Raw genomic sequence first — 11,065 nt, 5'->3', positions numbered from 1 at the left:
TATAGGCAGAAACATGGGTGTGCTATGGGGTCTCCAGTTTCTCCTATTGTTGCCAACCTGTACATGGAGGAGGTAGAAAAGAGAGCCTTGACGTCCTTTTCAGGGACACCACCAAGTCATTGGTTCAGGTATGTTGACGACACCTGGGTTAAAATTAAATCTCAGGAAGTCCAACATTTTACTGACCACATCAACTCTGTGGATAAATACATCAAGTTCACACGAGAAGATGTAAAAAATGGCAAGTTGGCTTTCTTGGACTGTGAGGTCTCAGTCTCCGATAGAGGACATTTGCAAACCGAGGTGTACCGCAAACCCACCCACACAGACCAGTATTTGCAGTTTGACTCCCATCACCCTTTGGAGCACAAGTTAGGAGTCATCAGGACTCTGTATCACAGAGCAGACAGCATCCCCACTAGCTCGGGAGCCAGGCAGAAGGAGAAATCCTACTAACAGCACCTCAGACTGAGGAAGTCTCTTGGATGAGAGACGAAACGTTTCTAGATTTTTTTGCTTTGTTTTGTGTTTTTTTGAATGTCCAGAGGACCAGATTGAACTTTTTTGGATTTTTCTACCTGGATTATTGAGCATGCATCAGGAGATTCATTGTATAATAATTGTAAAAAATATAAAAGGTTACTACTTCACGGATTTCGCCTATCACGGGTTCTTTTTGGAACGTAACCCCCGTGAAAAATGAGGGTTCACTGTATATATATAAAGGTGTTTTAAATCCTTCCCACACTCTTGCAATATTCTAAACAATGTTTCTAAACTCTAAACGCTCTAAAAGAAACAAAATGTCATGATTTCAGCTCCCTTTCTCGTCTGCTCTTTGCCAGCTGCAAGCACTCTTGGCCACACTCACTTCTCAGCTCTGCACGGCGAACAGCTGATCAGCTGCAGCAGGAAGTTTATCCTGCAGTAAGCGCTGCACAAAGGTGCAGGAGGTGCAACATAATTTAAAATAATTTATTTTAAATAAAAAATATGCCTATCGTGTGGCTCATCTATCCATCAGCCAATTGTGTGTCATGTTGAATCTTATTTTGAAAAACCGTGACAGAGCAAGTCTGTGATAAACGAACCGCGGAGTAGCAAGGGCCTACTGTATTTTTTTTCATCACCATATTGTCATGTTCTTTGTAACGTTCCTATCTGATCACTTTTAGTTCATCATTTAGGCCCCCTTTACCCTGGATAAGGCTGGCTATGACACAAAAACATTTAGTCAGAACATGGACCATCTTTGCAGGTTTTTAGGAGAATATTAAGAATGAATTGGCTTTCATGACACACAACAAAGTGTGATCAGTTTTGAGCATGCGCAAAAGTTTGTAGCAAGCTTGTGGAGGTTTATTTTCACGATGGCAGCGTCTGGAGGTCCAGGTTGGAGCATGGTCGCAGCCTACATGCATGTGTCAGGATGCACCGCAGCATCCTGACACAATCTGAGTGAGTCATGCCATGGTAGGTGTACAGTGTGTTGATGTGGAAAATACGTCAAATCAGAGCATTGGATCATCTTGGTTGCCTTCACACTGAAGGACGTTTTGAACTAACAGGTTGTGTAGGTCGTGCGAAGAGCATCTGGGTCAGTATCCAGACGAAGGAGACCTTCAGCCAGTATTTCATTGAGCTGTGACGACTTGTTGACTAGTTGGTGAACAATGTTCCCAAAGGAGTCTAAATGTCTGAAAACGTTAGTGGTGTTTTAAATTTCCTCAACAGAGTCAAAAAGGTTTACAGTCCTGTTTCTAGAACTTTCAACATGCATTATGAAAACACGTCCAGAGATGCTAGTATGATTATATGATGATTAATATGACTCAAAACTACTGGAAAAAATAGTTGAGTCCCAGTTAAAATGTTTCTTGGAGGATCACGCTATCCTAGAGTTATTCCAGTCTGGCTTTAAATCTCTCCACAGCACTGAGACTGCTCTACTAAAGGTTTTTAATGACATTTTCATAGCTACAGATGCAGATGATTCTGTTATGCTTGTCCTATTGGATCTTACATCTGCTTTTGACACCATCGACCATGGGCTCCTCATTTCTAGGCTAGAGCAGTGGGTGGGCATCACAGGGTCAGCCCTCAATTGGTTTAGGTCCTACCTCTCTGACAGAACCTTTTGTGTCAACATTAAGGATTTTAGTTCATCATCAGCAACTCTTCTGTTGGGGGGGGGGAGTACCGCAGGGGTCCATCCTCAGTCCTCTTCTCTTTTCTTTATACCTGCTGCCACCAGATGTCATTAACAAAAAAAAACAAAAAAACATACCCTGTCATTTCTATGCCGATGACTGTCAAATTTACTTCCCTCTGAAGCACAGTGGTGCATGTTCTATTCAACCTCTTCTTGACTGCCTGGCTGATACCAGGTACTGGATGTCTTACATTTTTTTTAAGCTTTAATGAGAAGAAGTCTGAAGACATGTTTCTTCCTAATGGAACGATCAAGAACCAAGGTATCGACTTCTCCTCTCTAGCCCCATTACAGAAACAAAGAGTCACTAATCTAGGAGTGATAATGGACCCTTCCATGAAACTTAACAGTCATGTAAACATGATTGTTAAATCCTGTTTTTTTTTTTCAGCTGAGGCGACTGTCTAACCTAAAGCCCATATTGTCTAAAAATAACCTTGAGACAGTAATACATGCATTCATAATATCCAGACTCAATTACTGCAATGTGCGTCTGTCTGTTTGGAATCAGTCAGGCCTTCACTGCACGATTACAACTGGTCCAAAATGCTGCAGCCCAATTTTTAACTGGTACGGGCAAAAGAGAGCACATTACACCAGTTCTGGCCTCCCTGCACTGGCTCCTGGTTCACTTTCGAATTCAGTTCAAAAATTATTTTGTACGTTTTCAAATCTCTGAACAGTTCTGCCCCCTCTTATCTTGCTGATCTGCTGCAGCCATATGTCCCACAGCACTCTCTGAGGTCTGTAAATCAGATGCTTCTTTCAGTTCCAGGAACCCGTCGTAAGCTCAGAGGTGACAGGGCCTTCTCTGTTGCAGGCCCAAGACTGTGGAATGACTTACCACTGCATGTCAGGCAGTCCTCCTGTCTCACAGTTTTTAAGACTCACTTAAAAACCCACTTTTATTCCCTGGCTTTTGACACAGTATGATTTGTTCTTAACCTGTCTTCTACAATGTTAGCCATTTAGTTATTATCTTCTTTCCTTCGTATCTATATTTTTATTTTACTTTTGTTTTTTCTGTGTACTTTGCTTGTTTGTCCTGCTGTACAGCACTTTGGTTGGCCTTGTTCTGTTTTAAGTGCTTTATAAATAAAGTGGTATGGCATGGTAATATCTGTATTTACCAACTAAGCCTCTTTATTCTTCATCAGTTCACAGTTTATTTTCTTTGTCTTGTAAATACTTAGTAGAACAGTGTACGAGTAAAAAAATCTCTGGCTCTGTAATGGTTGTGGAATGTTGTGGTGGAAACATTTGTAAAAATGCTCAAACAGGCAGGAAACAAGGACTGGTGGACTCTAACTGGACCCAAGTGCTCGGTCGGCTCGTACCTCTCCTTTCTGATTGATGATGGGCACTGCATACTGAAGTTTGACATCGTAGAACAAGCAAGCCAGGAAGACGTTGGCCACGCCGATCAGACTGTGGTTCTCCTGTTCGTCGAAGAAAGGGTCCGCCCGTTTGAAGTAGGATCTCATCACCTACATCAGGGAGGAAAACAGAATCAAAAGTGTGAACATTATCAACTGTGATGCTCTCTACAGTTAATTTGTATTCACACAAATATACTATATATTAAGAAGAGCGCTGCATACAGCACATTTTACACCCGTCAAACCATTATACAGCAATCAACCAAGCAAAGGCCTTGTATAACGTTTGACCTTCATTTGTGACCTTGATCTTAGAGCTGGGCTGATTAAAAGATGCATGACACGCCATCTAGTGGTACAAATGCATATTTAATTGTTTTTTAATCATCTTGAGCGCATCAGAAGGTATGGGCAGGACAAGAAAGTTTACGAATTGATGGAGTCTGTACCATAATTTCTCCATATTTCAACAGGTGTATACGAACAACAACAACAACAACAACAACAACAACAACAACAACAACAACAACAACAACAACAACAAACAAACAAATGTATTTTAGCTCAAATGGTTGTTTTTTTTCCACGTCCTTTACTTAAGTTGTATATTTCTGGACTTACAGGGTTGTCCTCGTCCAAGTCTTTCCACTCCTGGTAGAGGTCCCTCATGTCCACCAGGCGGTTCTCAAGCTTCTCCAGGGCCCAGATCTGCTTCCCTTTTCCTTTCCGGCGGACCTGGATGGCAGGTTCACTCAGAACCACATCTCTCTGCGGTAAGAGGGAATAGTTACTGCCGATTAATAAACCTGCTCTGATGGTTTGAAGCAGAGGATTTTATTACAACAGCCCTGGAATTTAGACTTTTCTTCTTCTTGTTGGTTGACATGAGTTTAGTCTTCTACCTGTAGACGTTGAAAACTAAAAAAAATTCAGAAACTTCATCTGAGTGTGCAGCTCAATCAGGAACATCGTGCTGACATCTGCTAATGTTGCAACATAAACAAAACGTGTGTGGACGGAGTTGTGACAAATTTCCTGTGGCTGAGTGGTTAGAGCAGTCGTCCTCCAATCCAAGAGTTGGGGGTTCGAATCCACCAGCAGTCACATGCTGAAGTGTCCCTGGGCAAGACACTGAACACTTCATGGCCTCTCATGTGTGTCCTATCAGTGTATGAATGTGATCTAAAAGCACTGATTAGTCTCATTAGAATGATTTGTTCAATTAGCTTTGCAGAGATCTAGTAGAGTGCTGTATGAATGGGTAAATGAGGCACAGATTGTAGTGTAAAGCACTTTGAGTATCTTGAAATAAGATAGAAAGGCGCTATACAAGTACAGTCCATTTACCATATGATCAAACCATGTGAGAAGACTCAGACACCTCACAGCAGAAACACTTTTTCAAGTTACGTTCCTTTATACAAGACGGCAGATGAACTTTTATAATTTTGAGACATTTTAACAAAGAATGTGATGAAATCTCACCTACTGCAGAATAGTGCACATTTTCCAATATGTTTTTTTTTTTTTACAAATTATGTTTCCCCACCAAACTTTACACTTCTTACAGAGGATAATACATTAAAACGGACATTTTCAACTTCGGCCTCCTGATGTGTCTTTACAACAATGAATTGGGTTTATTCAGAAAGAACAAACGGACCACGTACCCCCAAAGTTTCATGATTAAAGTCCATCTAACAAGACTGATATCTGAATTCTTAAAGTAAACTGAAAATGTTGAAAATCAAGTTAAAATGTTTCAAGACTAGGACCATGGAAGAAGCTCATCATGCTCCCACACTAGGGCCCCGATTTCCTTAATTTTGGGAAATCAGAGATCGGCCAATACTTATATGAGAAACCGATTTTACAGATTTTTATTTATTTTTTGTAGTTTTAACAACAATTGTCTGAACTTCATTTATATTTCAGAGCACTACCTCATGGCCAGTTAAAACAAGTTTGTACTGTTTCTAGGATATTGTTCAAGGGTAACCTGGATTATTGAGCATGGACTGTTTTTGTTCAAGGGTATGTTTTTCAATAAAATAAGATTGGAAAATTGAAGGTGCATTGTGACCTTATAACACCTGACAGTGTCGATTATAAAACAAAATCGGTGATCGGCCAGAAAACTGCCATCGAAGCACCCCTATCCCAAACCAGACTGAACTGGTTCAGTTTTTGTGTTATTGTAGTCCAGGTTTATGGGTCCATTTTATTACACCCCAACAGGTCAAAGTAACAAAGACACAGAACTTTCTTCCGTCCTTCACTGTAAGAGTCTCAAATACACCACACTCACATTGTCTCAGCCTAAACCGCTACTAAATACGAGAAGTTATTTATTTAGAGGACAGAGTTCTGATGTGTTTGATAAAACCAGTCAGGCATGGAGGGGGGAGTTCTGCAGAGAACCTTCATGGAGGTTCTCCTCTCTCCACTGACATCCCCACCCCACCCCGACTAAGACCCTTTGCTCAGACTGGCCAAGCAGCCAACTTTATGGAGTCCTGGTGGTTACAAACTTCCTCCATCTACAGACCTTCAGTGTTTCAGACATTCTTCTGTAGCCTTTTACATATTTGTGGTTCAATATAATCTTGTCTCATAGGTCCACAGACAGTTCTTTGGACTTCATGGTTTGGTTCTGATATGTGCGGACAACTACAGGACCTTTATATAGACAGGTGTGTCTTTTCATATCATGTCCAATCTCCTGAATTCACCACTTGTGTACCCATGAAGTTGTAGAAACACCTGAAGGAGGATCAGAGGAAACAATATGCTTTAAATCAGGGCTATCCAACTGCTGGCCCGCAGGACGGTGACTTCAGTCCAGCCCACCAGTTCATTAATTGGTTCTAGGTATGGGTTTTGGATTCTGTTCATTGTATTTATGATTCAAAACAATAAAACAAACGCATCTAAAAGGTAACAGCTCATTGTAATACTTGGTTAATTTACATAATGATTAAATGCTGGATGTCTGGCCCCTGAGCTGTTGACTTTCTGTAATTGTGACCCCCTGAGCAGCTTAGTTGAATAGCCCTGCTCTAAATACAGGTACTTATGCACATGTCAGATTTTTTTTTGACCAATTCACAAAAATTTAAAACACCCTTTTTGCTTTGTCATGATGAGGCATTCTGTGAATAAAATAAAGAATTTAATCAAGTTTGGAATAAGGCAGAACATAAAATGTGATTACTTTCTGAATGCACCAAAGAAGTTTTGAAGATTTCTCTCAAATCCCCCTGCAGGGCTCAGAGCATGCACACTCTGTGCATGTCCAAACTTCAGTTGGCTTCCATTTTATCTGAGCTCAGAAAATGTTGTTGTAACTCCAGCATAAAACAAAAGACACAAAAAACTGACCCAAGTTATGACCAAAACACCTGACTCAACCTTGTTAGAGTTTGTTAAGGGTGCCAAACTAAACTTAAAACAGCCTAATAAACCTTAAAACAGCCTAAAAAAACCTTAAAACAGCCTAATAAAACCTTAAAACAGCCAAACTAAACTTAAAACAACCTAACAAACCTTAAAGCATCCATCCATTATCTTTTACCCGCTTCTTCCAATTTGGGTCACGGGGATCGCTGGTGTCCATGTTCATCGATCACTGTGCGAGGGGCGGGGTACAACCTGGACAGGTTGCAAGTCCATCACAGGGCCACATAGAGACAAACAATCATTCACTCACACTCACTCTCTCACACACTCTCTCACACTCTCTCTCTCTCTCTCTCTCTCTCACACACTCTCTCACACTCTCTCTCTCTCTCTTTCTCACCCTCACCTAGGGACAATTTAGAGTTACCAATCAGCCTAACACGCATGTTTTTGGTCTGTAGGAAGAAACTGAAGTACCCGGAAAAAACCCACGCATGCACAGAGAGAACATGCAAACTCCACCCAGAATGGCCCCCGGACAGGTATTTGAACCGGGGACCTGCTCACTGAGCGGCAGCAGCTCTACCAGTTGTGCCACCATGCTGCCCAACCTTAGAACAGCCAAACTAAACTTAAAAACAACATAACAAACCTTAAAACAGCTGAAGAAAACCTAAAAACAGGAAAACAAAACCTAAAAACTGCCTAACAATTCTTGGAAACAGCCAAACAAATCTTAAAATCAATCTAAGAAAACCCCAAAACAGCCCAGCAAATCTTAAAACATCCTAAGCATCATTTGAGAGAAAAATAACGAAACAGCTTGAAATAAAACCAACGTTAAAATTAGTCTTTTCATCATTGGAAAGACAAAGTTACAATATGCACAAAATGCAGAAAAAAAACATGGTTAGCTGAAAAAAATCCAAAATGATCAGAAAAAGCACTACGTATAAAAAAAAAAAAAAAGCTAAAAAGAGCATAAACAAAGGCAGAAATAGCAAAAACCTATCCGCTAACCGCTGAAGAAGCTGAAGAAGAGTAAAATGCAGTGTTTCCCCTACCATTATACAAGCAGGGCGCACCACCCCGTCAACGGAACCGAGCGCTACGTCTACAGAAACCCCCAACCCCACCCCCACCCCAACCACCTGTCGGCACTGACGTAATGCTAAACTAGCGGCTCGCAATGCAGGTGTGCTAGATAAAAAGCTAAAGGCAGCCTCTTCCCTCATGCTGAACCCTCATGCTGAATGCACCTATGCCACTCAAAAACTGTCGGTACAAACAGCGCATGGCTCAGATGTGTGTCTGTCTCTCCGACACCCATCCCCATCCAAAAAACCCCAAACCTGTCAGTTCAGACAGCGCGCGGCTGAGATGTGTCTCAGTCTCTCTCCTCTCACACACCCTGCTCTAAAACTGTAAAACTGTCAGTGCAAACAGTGCGCGACTGTCTCTATGTCCCCTAACCCCACTCGAAAACTGTTGGTTTAAACAGCGCGCTGCGCAGCTTAGGACGTGTCTCTGTCTGTCCGTCCGTTCATTCTAGTCATCTGTTTTTGCTTTGATTTTTAGTGATAAAAAGTGGTCAGCTCCTCAGTTTTGGTGTTGGCCAACAACTTTGAACATTTTCTCTTTCCCATCCTACCTTCCTGTTAGCATCCAGGTTGGCTGCAGGTATCTGAAGAGTGACCAGGTACTCCGTCCTCTTGTTAAGCTCCTCGGCAATGAAGCTGGCCTCCTGCGCCAACAGTTTGGCCCGAACGATCTGCTCTCTTAGGCGCCGCAGACTGCGGGTCATCATGGCCTCCCTGCACCGAGAACACAAGCACACAAGTTGTGTAAGTGTGCTCAGGTAAGGACTTCTTCAGAACTTCTCCAAGCAACAAGGAACGAGGAACGAGCCGACTCACCTGTCTTCGCTCCGGCGCCGCACGCGTTTGTGAGAGCAGGGTGATGTTACTGCAGCAGCAGCGCCGACAGGGAGGCCCGACAAGTCTAACAGGAGGGTGGGCTTCTCAGGAGTGAGTCGCTGGCGGAGCTGCTGCAGCTCCTGCTCATACATCAGCCTCTGGCGCTCAAGGGCACAGCGCTTCTCCTCCTCGTGCTGCCTCTCCAGAGCCTGCAGCACCGATTGCAACGGATCTGGAGGAGGAAGAGCCACAGGACAGATGGACAATGTTGGATTTCATATTTTTATACCTTTTTATATTTCCTATCAAGCATTCAAATGTCATGTTATACAAAGTGTGTGTGGGTCTTTCTTCCAGGGTTACACTATATTTATAGAAAATGTGTACTAATTCTAACTATTTTACCTTTACATATAATCTTATATTAGCTAATGATAATTTTACAAGTTCACATTTGATATATTACAAGCAATAAAATCATGCCAGATAGCAGACTGATTAACATAAATAAAGCTAGAACACATCTCTTTAATTTAGACTTAATATAGTTTGACTAAGTAAAATCCAACTAAAGCAACTAAACTAAAACAGAAGTATAAAAAGGGATCAAGTAAGAACACGCAAACATGTTAGATAATAATTAATAGTTATTAATTATTCCTAGAAATAAACAATTTTAACTCAAATCATTTGGTATCACTAAGGTATAATCACGTTAAACAAACAGAGCTAAAACAAAGAACGATTTCAGTGTGCCATAAACTTTTTAAACTAACGTCCTTCAGGGGGCGGTCTACACCAGTAACCATGGCAACTGAAGGGCTAAACCAATCAGAGAAGCTAGCTTTTTCAAGCTTTTATAAAAGCCGGAAATGACACACGCTCAGCGGGCATTTCCGGGGAAGACCAGACCGAGACGGTTCGTTCTTTAATGCTCCAAATATATGCATATATTTTACTAATGTAATTGTTTGTCTCTGAATATCTGTAACCCCTGTTTGTCAAATAAATCTTTTATACCGAGGGCGATGTCTCAGCTGTCTTGAACACAACGTGGTAACCAGCCACGACAACAATCACAGGAAGAAACGACAAAGAACGGAAACAAAACTTTCTGTTCCTTCAAATGAAATGAGCCCATCGTCACATTAATTCACACAACCTGGACAGTCGATAAAAAGCTCCCTTCATGTCAGCTTCACTAAGATGGATGGGAAGACTAAGAGGAACAAAGCATCCTAAAAATCTAATGGTGTTGTTGAGTCAACCCAAAGAAGCTGGAACTGCTCATCATCTGCCTCCTGGCAGGCAGACAGGGCTGACAGCATTCTTCACCAAACCGGGCGTTTGATAGTAAATACTCAAACTAGAATACAGTAGTCCCTCATTTATCATGAGGGATCCATACCCTGAAGCCCCACGATAAATGAAAAACTGTGGAGTAGAAATAGTAGTACAAGTAGTAAGTAGTATCCTGATGCATGCTCAATAATCCAGGTAGAAAAATCTAAAAAAGTTAAATCTGGTCCTCTGGACATTCAAAAAAACCCAAAACAAAGCAAAACAACAAAAAATGTAGAAACGTTTCGTCTCTCGTCCGAGAGACTTCTTCAGTCTGAGGTGCTGTTTTCAGCTCAGTCTCTTAAATAGCACCTTCTCAGAGTGGATCAACCAGTTTTGCTGCTGACAACCAAAACCAGCTGATCACATGCTCAAGAAGGACCATCAGCCTAACAATGGATCATTAGCACACTGATGGCTGTTTACTATTCACAGAGGGCTGAGTGATACTAGCAATCACAGCATTGTAAGAGGGGGACAATTGAACACGTAGGCCTCCACCCCTGTTTAATGATGGACGATTTCTTTTCACAAAGATGGCCTCCTTTACTCCTCTCTCAAACCATAGTTCCTCTCTATCCAGGATGTGCACATCTTCATCCCTGAAAGAGTGACCGCTGGCGTGGAGATGAGTGTAGACCGCAGAATCCTGGCCTGATGATGTTGATCTTCTGTGCTGGGCCATCCTTTTGGCCAGTGGCTGTTTTGTTTCCCCGATGTAAGACTGATCACAGCCCTCCTGACACTGAACAGCATACACAATATTACTCTGTTTGTGCCGGGGGACTGGATCTTTGGGATGAACCAGTCTTTGCCGT

At 41.9% G+C, this 11,065-nt stretch overlaps 1 protein-coding gene across 1 annotated transcript in view; it reads right to left on the bottom strand.

The window, feature by feature from the left end:
• Positions 1 to 11,065, bottom strand: part of LOC119418744 (kinesin-like protein KIF13B) — a 53,596-nt gene that overhangs the window by 10,070 nt on the left and 32,461 nt on the right. Inside the window, exons 14-17 of the mRNA XM_037686080.1 lie at positions 8,907 to 9,138; positions 8,642 to 8,804; positions 4,213 to 4,359; positions 3,550 to 3,699 (exon numbers count right to left, since the gene is read on the bottom strand). Of these exons, the coding sequence (XP_037542008.1) occupies positions 3,550 to 3,699; positions 4,213 to 4,359; positions 8,642 to 8,804; positions 8,907 to 9,138 (692 nt within the window). The remainder of the gene's footprint in view (positions 1 to 3,549; positions 3,700 to 4,212; positions 4,360 to 8,641; positions 8,805 to 8,906; positions 9,139 to 11,065) is intronic.

This window comes from Nematolebias whitei, chromosome 12 (genome assembly GCF_014905685.2).
Source record: "Nematolebias whitei isolate Nwh7 chromosome 12, NemWhi1, whole genome shotgun sequence".
NCBI lineage: Eukaryota > Metazoa > Chordata > Actinopteri > Cyprinodontiformes > Rivulidae > Nematolebias > Nematolebias whitei.
Note: the sequence above shows the minus strand (reverse complement) of the source record. Positions and strands in the feature narration are given on the sequence as shown.